We start from the raw sequence: 17,484 nt of genomic DNA, 5'->3' as shown, positions 1-17,484 counted from the left end.
AGATCTTGTAGGTGGATCCATGGGTGGAGGGGTGCGGGGGGCAGTGGGGACCAGGGGGATCCATGGGGGGAGGCAGTGGCGGCCAGAAGCGATGCGTGGGGAGCTAGGGGAGGCAGCGGCGGCCAAGGGCACCAAAATACAACTGTACATTATTTTTATTATTTGCAAAACAAAAAACCAGCCTACATAAATAGTGATTTGGACATGTATATGTGCATATTTTTGTTTTTCCTAACATTAATTAAGTATTTTAGGAAAATTTGTCAGAGCGGCTACCAACTAGAATTGATGGCCACACTGAGGCCATCAAAAAAATTGAGAGAATCCTTGACCTAGGGTCAGAATTCTTACATCACCTTTCCAGGTATTAAAAGCCCCAACTTCTGGCCAGATCTCCTTCTGCAAGACATTATAAAGGGTTCTATCTTTCAGTGGCAATCTGTTACATTAAAATCAACTTGCTGCAAATACATCCTCTTTTTATAGTTATAATAACTACCCTGTCTGGGTTGCAAAATTACCTATATTTGATAGCAAGTATTGTATTTAATTTGCCCTAGTAATAACTCTTTTATACAAAATTTCTGAACACAAACCTTTTAATTATCTTTTTTCCCTAAAATACTCTTAAGGTAACACTTGCATGGTTCAGACTTCTGTATACAAATCTTCAAGCAAGCAAAGGGAGGAGAAAATCTCAATATTGCCAATTCTTGGAAATTTATTTTATGACAAATCTTGTGATTTGTTTTTTTGTTTGTTTTTTTTAAAGCACCAGCTTCTGGAGTTGGGTGATTGTTTTTTAAATGAAAGCAGAGATTGTGTTTTTAGCCCATGTGATTTGTATTATGTAGAAGGTGATATGATGTCTTTCAGTTGGTTGGAGCATCACTAAGAAGGGCAGTTGTGGGGCTGGGACTGGTGAGGCTCTTTGTTTCCTGACATTAAGAGGTGTATTTATTCTGAAAGCATACATGGCACTGCCAATTAACCATTTCTGTTAAAGTTTTGGCCAGTGAATTTCCCTTATGTTTTTGAAGAAGTGGTGTTAGTGAATCGTGGGAGGGCTTTGTTGGGGTACCTTTGAAGGAGACTGGGAGACTTCCTCGGAACACTTCAGTGTTACTCTGTTACCAGTTTTACCTTCCCCCTGATCTCTGTGCCCACAGTAGTGCTGGAGGGGCTGGGAGGAGGATGGTAGGTGGTTACTGATGGGGTGTGAGGAGCACATATGCTCACTAAAGTCAGCAAGGGAAAGAAGTGGGAACCCCAGGTTCCGTACTCTACTTCAGAGGGTAATGGAAAGGGAATGGGGCTTTACACAATTCTGAAGCATGGGAGGATTGCAGAGATGTGAAGTGAACTATTCATCTCAGTGGATGTTCTGGGATGAATCTGAACACCACTCTCCCTTCTCTTCCACCATCTCTTCCCTCCACCTCCCCCACCCCCCGATGAATCCAGTTTGACACAGTAGCTCAGAGATATGAATTGATCCATTTATCTTGACTGGTGTTCTTCTGATGTTCCCAAAGTCTGCCCCAACCCGTTTTCAACACTATCTCAATATGTACATAGACTTCAGAGCAATTTGAATATTAGATCCTTATTGGGGTGCTGTAACTTTACCAAATGACCCTCAGCTTACACCAGTAGCAGTATTATAGTGGGGCAGTAATACTACCACAGGGGTCAGCAACCTTTCAGAAGTGGTGTGCCAAGTCTTCATTTATTCATGGTAATTTAAGGTTTTTCATGCCAGTAATACATTTTACAGGGGCCAGCGGCTGGGACCCCGGGCCGGCAGCGGGCTGAGCCGCTCAGCCCGTGGCCAGTCTGGGGTCCTGGCTGCCGGCCCCTGCCAGCCGGGGTCCCGGCTGCCAGCCCCGTTCAGCCTGCTGCCGGCTCAGGGTTCCATCCATCCAGGCCAGCAGCAGCGTGCCACAGTAAATCAGCTCGCGTGCCACCTTTGGCACATGTGCCATAGGTTGCTGACCCCTGTACTATCACAATTAAAGCTGCCCCAGGATCTTCATTTTAACAAGGGTGAAAAAGTTGTATGAAAATAGTCAGGGATAGAGTATCATTTTTAAAGGTTTTATAATAGCTTGTTCACTGCTTGCTTTTTTCTTATAGCAGTTTGTAAGGGAAGCTTGCATCGACCTAACTGTGTAAGCATCTACACTACAATCTTCTTCTCACTGACTTAATTTGCCTGCTGTGTCGACCTAATAAATCCACCTATGTGAGAGGCATAGAACTTAGGTTGATGTAGTTAGGTCAGTGCCGTGTCCATGTAGACACTGCGTTGCTTACATTGCCTGTTGATGCCTTTGACAGCTGGAGTTCCACCACCCCGGGGCTGACAGCCTGAGCTGTCAGTGCAAGCACTCCTGGTGAGGGCGTGCACTGCCGACAGAAGGAGCATAGTGTAGAAACAAAAGACTATTTAATTACTGCAGTGGCTGTTGTAGGTCAACCTACCTTAAGTTGACTTAATTTTGTAACGGAGACGTGTGCTAAGATTACGTTACCCTGCTGCTGCCTTTTACTCAAGTCTTTCATCTTTCCTCTTCAGTGCTAATTTCCTTGGTAGTACTGCTAAAATAAGATCTGGAAATGTGTGGAGATTTTAGAGTACTTTGGAGTATTTGCTCTTAAACCAAAAGGTTTGCTATCAGGGCAAAATTCCGGAAGGAGCTATTGCAGAATTCAGACAGAGCAACTGAAGCACATTCTCAGAACACTTCTGAGAGCAGGACTCAAACTTTCATTGTATGTGTACTCTGCAGTTCAGTAACCATAGTATGTCACCTGGAACACCCGCTTATTTTGACATCAGGTTGCCTGTAAATATTCTTGTCTGCAACACAGCCTTAGTCCTGCAGTATGTGCGTAAATGACTCTCATTGGCTCCATTAATGTTGCTTGAGGCACACTATAGATCTAAATTTTTACTCTAAATAACACTTTAAATGTTGTTTAAATGCCTTAATGCCACAAAGGGAGATGGATTATTCAGTAGTACTTGGAAAAGGGGGTGAAATTAAGGAAAAAACAGAATAAATAACATCATAAATGTGACAAGTGTTAAACTGTAATAATCTCCAAAAATCAGTGAAGGGAAGCCCAACTGCTTGAGTTCTTTAAAATAAGGCTAACCCAAACAGTGAATATATTGTAGGGAACAGTTCTTTGATATCAGGAAGCAGACTAGGTGGTTTAATAGATCTTATATTTTCGTGTCTCTTTGTATTTGGATTACAATTTGTATTGATGTTTGTTAATCTCTCAATATTGATGTCTGTTGCTTTGAACCTTTCAAGTAAGGAGGTTGTTTCTGTTCATATTGGAAGTTTGATATCCAATATGGTCTTGATTTTAGGTGAAATGCTGTAACTTTTTTCATTTGAAATTTGACTCATAATGGTGTAATACACATTCTCTAAACTATCAAACAGATTGCTCATTATGTTATACCACCAGGAAACGGAAGTCCCTAGTTACAAACTTTTGCCATCACTGTGTTAATACCCAGAAATCTTGACTCTTGAGATTAAATGAAGTTAAAACAGTTGATGCCTCATCAAAGACTAGAAAATTGTATAATATATTTTTAATTTACATGAATCTGCCCTTACTGTTTGAGATATTAACCAGGGCAGTGGGTGAAGTTTCCCCTTGAGGAAGCTATCCCCCTGCCCTGCCTCTTCCAGCCAAGGCCACGCCCCTGCTCACTGCTCCCTGTGGCCCCAGCCAGTGTCGGGAAGGCCTGAGAGCTCGACCCCCTTTCCCCCCATGGCCTCAGCTGGGACAAAGAGGGTCTGAGAGCTCAGTTGGTACTACGGAGGGAGGCTGAGAGCTCAGCCCCAGGTAGAATGAAGCTCTCATCCCTGGCCAGAACCACAGCGGAGCTCTTGGTCCTGGCCAGAGCACTAAGCCTAGAGCCCTTCCCCATTCCACCCCTTCCACCTGTGGCCCCACCCATAGCCCCCACCCCATTCTGCCCCTGCCCCCATGGCTCTTCCCCTGCTCTGCCTCTTTCCCTGTGGACTTATCCCCCTCCCACTCCTGTTGCGGCCCTGAGACCACAGTAGGGAGCGAGAGCGCCTCCAGACCCGCAGCTGTGGCGGCGGGGAGATTTTTTCCAACCAATTTGGGACCCCTGGGTACAGACACCGTGGGGCCGTGCAGTAATCTGCCATTGTCCTTCTCCCCCTCCAAATTCTGTAATGGCATGAGGTTTGGGGAGACTTAGCCTCCCGCAGCCTCCATTATGTGCAGCCCATGGGTATTAAGCAATAAGAGGAGTAAGATACAGACTAATACTTCAAGTTCTAGTTTTTCAAAAGAATCCTAGGAGAGACAATACTCCTTGAAGGTTAGAGCATGGGAATTAAGAGTGGAAACTCTTGAGTTGTCTGTCAGCCACTGTTTGTTTGGGCAAATCACTTATTTGTAAAATGGGAGTGATACTTTGCTTCCTCACAAGAGTTGTAAGAATTAGTACTTGTAAAGCATTTTAAGATGTAAAGCACTATTAGATGCTTGTCTTCTCAGTGACAAAACTATTTCTATAAGAACCAATTGAAGAAGCAGATGGAGATGGTTTCATGTAGGTGTCTAAAAGGCAAATAAGGAATAATAGAGTGCAGAATAAAAGATAACTGAGGCATTGTCTACACTAGCACTTATGTTGGCAAAACTTTTGTCAGTTGGGATGTGAGGAAAAAACCCACCCCTGATTGACATAAGTTTCACCGTCAAAAGCACCGTTGTGAACAGTGCTATGTCGGTGGGAGATGCTCTCCTGCCACCATAGCTACTGCCGCTCATTGGGGATGGTTTAATTATCAGCGAGACAGCTCTATCCTGCTGGCATAGAGCAGCTACACAGGAGACATTACAGTGGCACAGTTGCAGCAGTACAGCTCTGCTGCTCTAAGGTCAGTAATGTAGACATAGCCTATGTTTTCCATGAGGCATCGGCAGCTTTTCAACAAATAGAAATTGATTAAATGTTTGTTTTGATTTATAGTGGTTCCTGTCATTTCAGAAGTTGGAGATCAGTCTGGTGAGGTAGGTTACTCCAGCTCTCCAGCAGAAGCACCTCCAAGCAAGTCTCCATCAATGCCATCCCTAAACCAGACCTGGCCAGAACTAAATCAGAGCAGCGAGGTTAGTAAAAGCTTCGTTTTATTTGAAAAGTATTTAGTGGCCACTAACTAAACTGTGTATAGGTTCATGTTTCATCATATATAGAATGTTACAACATGAAACTGCAAGTTAAATGAGTTAAACTTTCTAGCATTTCTTGTTAGAAATCTTGCATGATTACATAGGCATGTACACTGGCTCTGAAGAATTTCTTCAACAGAGCAGTTAATCTTTTACTAAAACATAGGAAAATCATAAGCATTTAAAATATCATATTGAAGGTAATATTTCCTTTCTCCTAAATCAGTAGGGAGCACGGTGATGTATAAAATATCATTAATTAAATTCTGCTTGACCTTAATAGTGTTCTTGTAGCGTGCTTGCTGAATAATAAATGGTTAGTATATAACTGACTCCTCCACATCTTGTACTCTGTAGGCTTCTGAGTCCAATGCAAAGTTACAAAATACTCCTATAGGCAGTACAGTTATCTCCAGGGGGATTTCCAAGTCTCATTAATGATGGAGTTAAGTGAAAGCTTAAACCTAAAACACTATCAGCAGAATAAAGAATCCATTTTATTTATTTATTTGGTGATTCAGGGTCACAAATTACTTTGAAATCAAAGCTACTGTTGCTAACATTTTAACTTTTTACTAACTGTATTTTTTATATTATGTATCTTTGGTACTTAAAGCAGTATCTAAAGAACTTCTGATTAAGCCATGTCAAACAAGTCTTACTTAGATTTCAGTTTTTGATACATCACCAAAGGTAGCAACTTATTCCATCACTGTGTGCTTCAGTATCCTTGTCTTCATTATCTTTTATCAAGATTGGCTTGAAGAGTCAGCCTGCTTCTACAGATCTGACAATATGACCTAAGACATAGGATATAAACCTGCTAATTCTTAGAGCTGTTTTATTATATGGAGATATACCTAACTCATAGAGCTGGAAGGGACCTTGAAAGGTCATCGAGTCCAGTCCCCTGCCTTCACAGCAAGACCAAGAACAGTCCCTCATAGATTTTTGCCCCAGATCCCTAAATGGCCACCTCAAGGATTGAACTCACAACCCTGGGTTTAGCAAGCCAGTGCTCATACCACTGAGCTATCCCTTTCCCTGTTGGTGTTACAATGTAATCTCTTTGGGGCAAGGAAAGATGTTTTGTTTGTGCAGTGCCTAACGCAATGGGGTCCATATGTTCCAAGACTGGTGTTCCTAGGTGCTACCACAATATAAATAAGATGATGTAGGGTTTAATCTATATTACTTTAGTGCAGAAAAACTAGAAAAGTATTGGAAATACTGTTTATTACAGTAAGATACAAAAATAATGGGAGCTATAGTCTAGCATCTAAAGCGATATTGCCCTAGAAGAATATTTCACTTGCAGTATAGCCACAAAGCACTGTATACGTTTCATTGAGTGTAGGATGTTTGCAATGAAACAGTCATGGAGTTCTCCAGGATTGCTTCTGCATATGTCCAAGGCTGTGGGTGTTTAGGCTCTGGGGCACTTAATTAACTGATTCTCTCAAACTATTTGCCCCAGATATCTCATACATTCAGTGTCAATGAGCTGCCAACTGCAGGAAATCTTTTATTTCAGTAGGGAATAGTTTTTACAAACTGAATAGGAGGAAGAGTGGGAGAGCTCAGTTTGAGTGAGTAGTCAGTTTTCAGACCAGAATTTGTTGTTCACTTATTACATTTGCTTTCAAAATGTGAAGTGAGGGACTACAGCATCACAAAGTTTGAGACAGGTTCCTTTAGTAAATTAGTTGTACAATGGACAGCAATGTGTCATCTAATAGAACTGTTGCATCTGACACATGAGAAATCTTAAATGGAGAGCCATTTTTAGTGCAGATGCTTTATAATCTGAAATGAGTAACTCACCAGCAAGATAGCCTCAATGCCACAAAAAAGTATGGTGGCACTAGTGGAAGGCATTGCCTGAAAAACTTTAGTAAGACAATTCAAAGCTGTAATAAATTAGTGAGCTGATTTCAGTCAAGTAAACTATCAATACCTTTGTGAAATATTAACATGCATCAGGCTTAACAGGACATCTGTTCTAAATTTTTGAATTCAGCAACCCAAGTTATCTTTAAAGGTTGCTTTCTGTGTGAACATTCCATGAGCTAGAAGAGTAGGAGAACTACTGATTCTTTTTCTATACTCTGATAACACTGACTTTACATACACTTGACTAAAATGATACAAGCCAAGATTTTTTAAAACTAAGTTGCTCCTAAACTTATTTTCCAGATTTTGGCACCTAATAAGTGGCTTAAATTTGCAAATGCTCATCATCCAGCAGCTCCCATTTGTCCTCAAGTGACTTCAGTGATGTTTAACTTCCCTGTAGTATTTCAGAGATATCCATAATAGATGCTCAGCACTCTTGAAAACTAATGATTTAGGTGCCTAAAAATGGATTTATGAGCCTAAATTTAGGCTCTTAATTTCTTGCTCATAAGAATATTCTAGTTCCATATTGTGCCCACAATGGAAACATGCTAAAAGAAAAACTGCAAGAACATCACTCTCTCCCTTAAACAAGAATACCTTCATTTAAATATAACATTTTCCTATTTCAGGCCAAGTAATGTCTGAACTCAGTTTTCACCATATGTGAAATTTTGGCTGAAGAAAACAAGTAAAAACTTTGTATTCTCCTGAAATGTCACCTGCTGGGACCCAGCGAATCATTACTTTCAGCTGAAAAAAGGAAATATTGTTCCCACTTTGTAAACATATTACCTTGAGCAATTTTCATAAATAACATTTCACTGAAAGGTGAATGTACCTGCATATACATACAGTGCATCTAGAAGAAATAATTTGTACTTTAATGATCTCTGGATTTCCTACTGTGTCCAGCCAATGCTAAATTATATCTACGTTGTGTAAACTGGATTTTGCAGGTATAAACAGTCATAGGTAAATTCTTTTGTCGGAAATTAGAAGGTCATATGGTCATACCATTATGTGTTGAAAAGATGTATTCCCAACATATAGTACCTATGGTTACAATAAAGATTTGATTGTAATAGATGTCACAGTAATTTGGCAATCCATAACATACCTATTTCTTGAGCTAGACACTAGTGTGGAGAACAAGTAAGAAGAAACAACCTGTAATGGTTTCTGGTAGACAGCCTCACTACTCTAGTACAGTTGCTTCACAATCTGAAATCACTTCTATCTTAAATAATTTTGTTCACCTGAAGTGGCTTGTGGGCTCTTTTCTACTGCTGTGGGAGTCTGAGATTTTATTGTGCCAATTTACCACCTTACAAGGATTTGGGAAAATACCTAGGTTAAGGAATACTAGCAAAGACTAATTATACTAACATTGCAGTTAGTTATTTCTTAAGCTGCATAGTTAAAATAAATGATAGTATGATTAACTTTATTTTTTAACATCAAGATTATTATACTTCTTGAAAGATGCTATCTTAAGGATTTTCACTCCTTAATTTTAATTCCCTAAGAATTTGTGCTGAACTCCAAGTTTTTTTTTAAGTGTTTAGGACTTCTCTGGTGCTCAGTCAGTAACTCTTCACTTTAACTGTTGCTTTTTTAACCTTCCTAGTCAGTTCCTCTTTGACCATGCAGAGGGGGGCTCCCTGCAGGAGCTATGCCTCTTCAGCTGCTGCTCCGGGTTTCATTGCATTCAGCTTCAACAGTATTTGGGTGTCCATTATACTCTACTCCAGTGGTTCTCAAACTTTTTTTTGCAGACCACTTGAAAATTGCTTAGGGTCTCAGCAGAACAGTTAATGATCTTTCCAAATGTTTGTGTCTTTAGCGAACTATTGTAAAGCGCTTTGGATAAAAGCACTATATTTTAAAAAAAGTAATTAACTTTTTTGTTCTAGAAATATAAAGCACACAATTCATATTTTAATATGAGTAGTCTAATGCGATGGATGTACCCTCTCTCCCGAACTGCGGCTGAGAAGGAGGGGGGTGTCTCCCTCGCACCAGCCCCTGAGTTGGGGCTCGGAAGGAGAGGGGTGTCTCCCCCACCACAGAGCTGAGGCTGGGAAGGAGCTCCGTCTCTCACCGGCAGCCGCAGCATTGGCACTGAGGAAAGTTGCCTCTTTCTCTGGCTGCCACAGCCCTGCACATCCCAAATACCCCCTGCCCCCTCTTCTCACCTCACTTCCCCTTCCCACCTGCCCCCCATTTCACTCTAAGATCACCACCTCACCTTTCAGGTGAGTCCTTTCCAGGATCCAGGCACCTGCACAGTTCTTCTAATTAGGTGGGTGGCTTTTATTCTCTTGTGTGCAGCCGCCCAGGCACTCACCTTAGAGAGAACTATCCGCAAACCACCTGAATGGAGCTCACGGACCACTGGTGGTCCACAGACTACAGTTTGAGAACGTCTGCTCTACTCCTTCCAGCTTTGTGCTTGGGTCCTTTTTTTTTATACCTGTTTTGCTGCATTCACCACTGCTAGCTTGGGAATACACATCAGGTACTAGCCTCAGCACATATCATGAATTTGGTCTGACCTTTACTTTGGATGTTAAGCACTTTGGCTTCTTCCTTCTTTAACTCAACAGATCAGTTGGTCCCCTCTCACTTGGTGCTTTAAAAGGTCTTTATCCTCTAACTTGGTGCTCTGGAGAGTCCAAAACTCTTTTCTCCTAGACTGAGCACTTATTCATTCTGAAGTTTCTTATTTTTTGTGACTTCCTTATCTGTCTTTTAAGATTTTGGCTGCATACTCAATCCCTTGAGAATTCTGAGGCAGTTTGGTAATGGATGAGCAGGTTATTGCATCTTCTGTCTGGATGAAGGGAATGCTGTTCAGTGGTGTCACATCTGGCTACGCATATATCTTGAGTACAAAGGTATCCTGGGGAACAACTGTGGCTTTTCTAGAAATAATCCCTCAGAGCCAAACTTGATGCCAGCAGGCAATTACTTAGACCTGTTATGAATGTTAGATCTCCTGGCCATTTAAGTTTTCATAATACCCATGACATGTTTCATCTGAAGACAACTTAGTGGATTCTGAAATCCCAGCAGAAGCCGAGGTCAGAGACTTTGTCCAGATGATGTACCTTCATGTTTGTGTTTGCTTTAGTAGCAGTCCAGGAAGACCATGCAGAGTGACTCCACACCCAAGTAACTTTCTCTTTCCATGAACAGGAGATATTTTCTAGAGATGAGATCAAAGATGTTTGGAGTCCTGTTAACCAAAAGGTGGTTCTGGTTTAAACAATCGAACATGCAGCTTAAGAACGGCCATGGGTCTTCTGACAGTGACCGATGCCAGATGTTTCAGAGGCAATGAACAAACAGGGCAATTTATCAATTCTTCCATCCCGCGTCATCTAGTCCCATTTTTCCTCAAGTGTGTCAAAATGTATCACATTTCCTGCACCACTAAGATGTGGGCATGAGTGAGTTCTGTCCCATAAGACATTCCTCATTGCCATGTATCAGGTGGCAAAGGAACACTCTTATGGACTGATGGCAATCCTGGTAAATCCTCATTGAGTGGTTTCTAGTTCAGGAAGTGGTGCATCAGATTTTCTTTTAATGGAAAACACAGAAGGTAAAGTTTTTTCCCTCACATGAAAAAAAGTTAATATTCTTCTGCCTGTGATATGGAGAAGAGACCAGTTTGACAGGTCACATTTTTTCTGTCCATTGGGAAAAGGAGGATCCTATAAGCCCTTCAGTTAGTGCCTGTGGAAACAAGTGTCCTAGCAAAGTTCAGGAGGTACAAAAGTTTTATATGAATAACCCCAAACTGACCAGACAAGTATGATTCTTAACTCATTTGTAAGTGGCCAAAGCCAGTTCTGTCAGACTGAGGTTTTGCCACCAGTTATTGCTCCAAGTCAGGACATCTCATTCTATTCCAGTGTAGGGGCTCCTGGACAGGTTCGCCCTACCCAGTTTAGAGCTCCATAGGCATGGTGTCTCAAAAGTAGCATCTAAAGGCCTCGCATGGCTTCAGAACCCATCTGTAAGATGGAACTTCAGTTATAAGTGAGAAAACATTTGCAGTGGGGGGCAAATGGGCCCACATGAATAGCTTCATTTGGCCTGTGCAAAATACTTCAGCTATCAAAATGTGATTGTCTGTACAGGGATACTCAAGAAGATCAATCCAAATTAACTAAAGGTGTGAATTTACAGTAGATTAAAGTGCATTAAACTCATGTCAAAAATCTCATTGGAATGTAAAGTGGACTTAATTTGATTTGTCTTTATTCAAAAATTTAACTAACTCAAACTAAGGCCACTTTAAGTCTGAATGAGAGTTTCAACACAAATTTAATGCAGTTTAATCCATTTTAGATTCACACCTTTAGTTAATTTGGATTAATTTTCCTGAGTGTCCCATGTAGACAAGGCCTCTGTGCTCTAGCTATATTCATTAGGCTGCCCTTTCAGGCTGTTGTAAACTAGTCTTAAATAGATCGTTTGAAAGACCCTTTTGCAATACTTTATTGAGAAGCTGCTGGTGTCAGGATCTTCATGTATTCCCTTCCTTTTTAAGCCAGTTGGTACATGTGAACTCAGGTTTCTTATTTTAAAGGAGCATTTTCTCAGTGGTAATGACTTCATATTGTAAAGTGAGCTTCAGGCGCTAATGGCGTACCTTCTGCAGTGTTTCATAAGGTTGTGGACTCAATCATGTCCAAGTTGATGATGGAATTCCACCATACTGAGTCTATTGTATTGCCAACATTCTTCTCATGCCTGCTGCATTTCCATCCCCTGGAGATCTTTTCCCATACTCTTGACGTAAAAAGGTTCCGGAATGAACACAATTTGATAGGATCCAACAGCTCTTTATATAGGATCCTATAGTGATAGGATTGCCCATGGAATTTGTGCTTTAAACAAGGTGTGTTGACTTTGAGCATTATTCCAATGTGGGGTGGGAATGGCTGAGGCTTTGTCTACACTACAGGCAAAAGTTGATCTAAGCTACGCAATTTGAGTTACATGAATAGCGTAACTTAAGTCGATGTAGCTTAGATCTGGTTACCACGGGGTCCACACTATGTGATGTCAACGGGAGATGCTCTCCCGTCGATTCCCCTTACTGTTCTCGATCCGGTGGAGTACAGAAGTTGACGGTGTTACCAGGGGTTCTTTCAACCCAAAGCTCTTGGTAACTTTTATTCTGTGTGAGGTGGTCAGGAAATAAATGAGGGGAAACCCGGCCGACCGATAGATGGCTGGCACAAACAGGACAACACTAGTGCTTTCACTTCAAGCTAAACTTTACTTGGTCTCAAGCACTTACACACGTCTGCAACAAGTTAGTAAAACACCCCCAATCCTCGATAATTACCGAAGCTGCGTGTGGCTCTCAAGTGGCACAGCAGTGGGGTACACAAGATGCATCCAGAGGGAGAGTCCAGTTCCACTACCTCAAACTTTTCCCCCTTATTTATATGTTGGTAATACAATGACATGTCACTTAAAGAAAACTTGTTAAGCAAGCAGTTGCAATGATCTATCGAGGCTTCCTTCTGATTATTGATTAACCAGGTGTGGTTTTTTCCCCAGAGTTTGCAGCCTTGAGACCCTGTTTTAGACATTCTTGAGGGCACATCCTGCTCTTCTAAAATGCATGTATCAGCAACTTCAACACAACTCTTATAAGGAAGGATGTGGGGTCAAGCTACCCTTTCTATGGCACCCAAAACCTCCTCTCCTCCTGCCTTGGTCAAGCTGAGGCTGCTGCATGGTCACTTTATGGCCTGCTGACTTGGCTGCTTTTAGCAATAAGCCATAGTGGTTTAAGGCGCTTTACTGGTTTGCCAAAATCTCTCCGTACAGATGGGAGAGCGATCTGCAGTCGATTTAGCGGGTCTTCACTAGACCCACTAAATCGACCGCCGATGCCTCAGTCACCGCTTGTCAATCTCCTGGTAAGTGTAGACAAGCCCGCATTCTTCTGTGCTTGCATATAAAAACAAAACATTAATACCCTAAGGAGTTCTGCCTGTCTGGCACTTGTGATCTGAGATCCAAGAATGAGTGTCATGCACTATGTCTTTCAAGAAGTATAATTATAAGGTAAGCAATCTAACGTAGGCTCTTATGGTTCAGCATACAGGTATGTCCGTGCTAATACCAGTATTTGTTATGTACCTTATAAGGGATGGAAGAACTAGCATTGCTTTTGGTTGTAACACAGATACTTTGAGTCTTAATTGCTCATAAAATACTGTCTTAATGTGGATTTGAGGATTATTCCTATCAATTGAAAGCTTGAGGTTTGGCATATAAGGGCTTGTCTATTCATGGAGTTATTCAGGAATAGCTGTTCAAAAACAGATATTCCTGAATATCTCCATGTTTGGACAGTTATTTCAGAATAAGTATGCCTTGCTCCTGTTTTGCTTGATGTACTTTTAAAGTGGGTTAAGCTACACAGGAACGTGGCATTCTTATTCCACAATAAATGTGTCCACACTTGGAGTTGTTCCTGAATAGCTCCATTTGCAGACAAATCCCTAGAAAATGGCTTGGTAGTAGGCAATGCATGAGTATGGTTTGCCTTTAAATACTGTTTTCTTTTCTGTATATTCCGGAAATGTTCCATTTTGTAGGAATTGGACAATGGAATATATAATTTTAATGTGGATACTAACACCTTTTTGTAAAAAAAAAGAAAAAAAAATCTTTACATTTCTCCCAAAAAGCCTCTGATCCAGTGTTTGTTTGAAATAAAGTTTGACTAATATCTACTCACCATTCTACTAATTACAAGACATGTAACTCATTCAGCATTCTTCTTGCAAAGAGTAATTTGATCTTTGATTCTCAATTGCTCCGGTTGCAGCTGCATTTTCCCCTTACCCCCCCCCCCCCCAAAAAAAAGCATGAGGACCTTGTTTGGCAATTATGTATTGTAATATAGCGTGGCCCATATCTTGTAGAGCTGATCAGAGGTTGACTACTTGTTGGTTGATAAAGTCAAATGTGTTTGAACTCATTAATTACTTGCATTGTTTCAGTTATAATTTAAAAACTTATGCACTTTTGTTAAAAATAAAATAAAATAAATGTGCTCATGTAGAATAGAATCATTTCTCGGGGTTCACTGGCAAGTCAAATTGGGTTTTAATTAGAATAGTCTATGCTCAACTCAGTGTTTTATGACTTTTTTGCAAGAGTACTATAAACACTAAATGTTAAACACTTTTTTGATTTTGCCACTGTATAAACATAAGAAGCCTCTGCATAGGATTTATAGTTATGAATATGTACAAGATGTAGCACCACTTCTGTTTTTACAGAATCTGAATGTTTTAACCATTTCTCTATCTTGTATGTATATCAACAGTTTGCATATTTCTTTCACATAAAAAGCTTCTAAATTGTGTGCATATATACATTTTCAGTGTGGTGCACACAGTTCTGATCAGAACTTTAGAGAAAGGTAATACTTTTGGTTGCATATCAATGTCCTATTGAAACTGTGAAATATTCCCTTAATATATGTTGTTTGTTCCAAGTCAAGCCAATATGATACACAAACTCCAGTGCAACCTCTGAACTACTATGCTAAATTTCTTCTCCAGTGATCTTTTACTCATCTTTCTCATCATGCTGACTTGTCTCTCCTCTGTCTGTTCAGCAGTGGGAGACATTTAGTGAACGCTCTTCAAGCTCACAAACTCTGACCCAATTTGATTCTAACATTGCACCAGCTGATCCTGTAAGTCAATCACTTAGCTTGCTTGTTTGAAATTAATTTTATTAACACTGAATTTCCATACATTGTGGTTTTAGCTATTGTGCATGATTCTTGCTTGATTGGGACTGGTGGCAGGCTTATTAATTTTGTCTACTTATGATGGAAAGAGGGATTTCCTTTTTTTCCATTCACTCTTAATAGCTTAGTACAGGAAATGTTTTTCTTGATTTTTGATGTGATAAAAGTGCTATCAAATCTGTGTAAGGAAATGATTTGTGACACACTTACTGATGGATGTATACATTTTATTACACTTCATTTAAAACTTTTTGAATGTAAACAAAATATAATCCATAGAACCGCAGTGAACCAATAGTCTTATTAAATCCTTCAGCTATGTCACCCAAACTTAGACTTCAGCATAGCTCTCTTCTCTTTACACCTTGTTGGTTTTGTGCACATAAAGACTCATAACGGACTTATCCAGATTACCTGAACATCCATATAAAACTTCATGTTCTTGTTATATACCAAAATTGGTGTGGTACTTTAGTCATACATAATACTGCTGTCAAGTTACTCTAGCAATAGTACAACTGCGCTAATTGCAGCATTAGAAACTGAAGCAGTGCTGTGAATAGTGATTAGTAGTTAACACCTTGCTTAGGTGTAGGGGCCAATACATATCTTACTGTATTAAATTTGTTTAATTTCATAAAATCTTAGAGATTATATAAATGATTTTTAAAAATTTAATAACTCTGCAAAGTCTGAATTAATACCATTGTTGCCAATATATTTGTATTACAGTAGCATTTAGCAATCCCAGCCACAATCAGAGATCCACTGTGGTAGGCACTGTATAAATAGTCCCTGTCCCAAAAACTTAGTCCAAAAGCTTCCCTCGAATGTGTGATTTAAAAAAATCAAATTAAAACATCTGCCTTACAACTTAATATAAACACTGCCTTCTTTCTATTTGTATATTTCTTCACACAACACACAGTCAACCTGTGGAACTCTTTGCTAGAGGATGTTGTGAAGGCCAAGTCTGTAAGAGGGTTCAAAAAAGAACTAGATAAGTTCATGGAGGATAGGTCCATCAATGTTTATTAGCTTGGATGGGCAGGGATGCAAAACCATGCTCTGAAATGTGCCTAGCCTCTGTTTGCCAGAAGGTGGGAATGGGAGACTGGGGATGGATTACATGTTCTATTCATTGGCCACTGTAAGAAGACAGGATACTGGGCTGGATGGACCATTGGTCTAACCCAGTATGGCTGTTCTTATGTACTTATCCCTATTCCTCAGTGTAAACATAACTTACCTAAACCTAATTACTCCTTCATGGAAGAATGTTAAATCACTTTACAGCTATTAAATGCCTCCATTTCTTACAGCATATTTATTAGCAAATGCTTGGCTAATCAAGAACTGTAGCTATTGCATTGCTTTGTTCAACTGATATGGTAGTCAGTAACTTATTTTTAGCAGTAATTAGCAAAAATGGCAAGGAATCAACTGATATGGAAAATACATTTTTTCTGTCCTGTGGATGATTTTACAGATTGATTTTTCTATATTGTGTATATTGGCTTAATCACCTTCTTAAAGTCTTGTCATATACTTGACTTTTGAAATGTAACAAGCAGTATAAAGCAGTATCACTGCTTGCAAAATTAGATTGTTATAGACTATTAGGCAGGTATGAAGCTTAGTTTTATTGCTAACATAACTACTTGAATCTTGAGGCAAAATGAAATCAGTAATTTTGTTCATATATTCTGCTACCAAAAAACTGAATACCAGCAAATCCAAGTTAGTGTTGTTTTGCCACCTCTTCATATCATAGAGATCTTGGACAATGACACCACAGCACAGAGTTTAAAATACTAAAACTTGACGTGGCTTGCTGCTGCCTTTCAGAACCAGGGAGTCAGTTATCTGGAACATCCTTTAGTGACTGACTAAAGGGCAGTCACAAAATTAACTTTCTTCAAAACCCTCTGTGCTGTAGGACAAAACAGCTTGCTGGGCCAAAAAAAAATAGTGGGGGGGAGGGGAGGAGGGAGCTTACATGTGAGGAATAAGGAAGAGAGGAGTAATACTGAATTTATAGTTTGGGTTTGGGAAAGCTGAAATTGCATTTTTAAATACATCAGTAAAAAATAAAACTTGCCTTTTGTCACTGACTTGCCCTTAACTATGTTGGGCAATATTATATCAAGCTATTCTAAATGTAAATCACACAAGATTTGTAATAGCCACACTTCAGAGTACATATGGAACATTCGGAAGCAAAGGACAGTTGATAGCTCCAATAGAAGACTGATCTGTATATAAAAACTTACATAGAAAGCATGATATCCTCTTAAACCATGTTCATGCCTAAAGATCTTTTAATGTTCATAGTAGTGTTTGAACTGTGGTAAGGAAGTGTACTGTTTACATTTGCAGTATACGTTTGAACTTTTTGTCTTCCCAATACAGTGCAGCTTAGTTTAAACAGTGTAGAAATTATTTATTTATTTATTTATGTATTTAAATTTAAAACTGCTCTTGAAAACTAAACGCTTTAAAGTGTGCTCAGTTAGCTCATTTTCACAAGGCCGAGTATATATAGG

General features: G+C 39.9%; 1 protein-coding gene across 12 annotated transcripts in view; it reads left to right on the top strand.

The window, feature by feature from the left end:
- The window catches only part of REPS1 (RALBP1 associated Eps domain containing 1), a 121,315-nt gene that overhangs the window by 79,135 nt on the left and 24,696 nt on the right, over nucleotides 1–17,484 (top strand). For 5 of the 12 annotated variants that reach the window (XM_045011745.1, XM_045011739.1, XM_045011736.1 and 2 more), the window contains 2 exons: nucleotides 5,039–5,178; nucleotides 14,801–14,881. In XM_045011745.1, the coding sequence (XP_044867680.1) occupies nucleotides 5,039–5,178; nucleotides 14,801–14,881 (221 nt within the window). The remainder of the gene's footprint in view (nucleotides 1–5,038; nucleotides 5,179–14,800; nucleotides 14,882–17,484) is intronic. The other 7 variants (XM_045011740.1, XM_045011746.1, XM_045011744.1 and 4 more) reach the window with 5 other exon arrangements.

The sequence above is a fragment of the Mauremys mutica genome, chromosome 3 (genome assembly GCF_020497125.1).
Source record: "Mauremys mutica isolate MM-2020 ecotype Southern chromosome 3, ASM2049712v1, whole genome shotgun sequence".
Classification (NCBI taxonomy): Eukaryota; Metazoa; Chordata; order Testudines; family Geoemydidae; genus Mauremys; species Mauremys mutica.
Note: the sequence above shows the minus strand (reverse complement) of the source record. Positions and strands in the feature narration are given on the sequence as shown.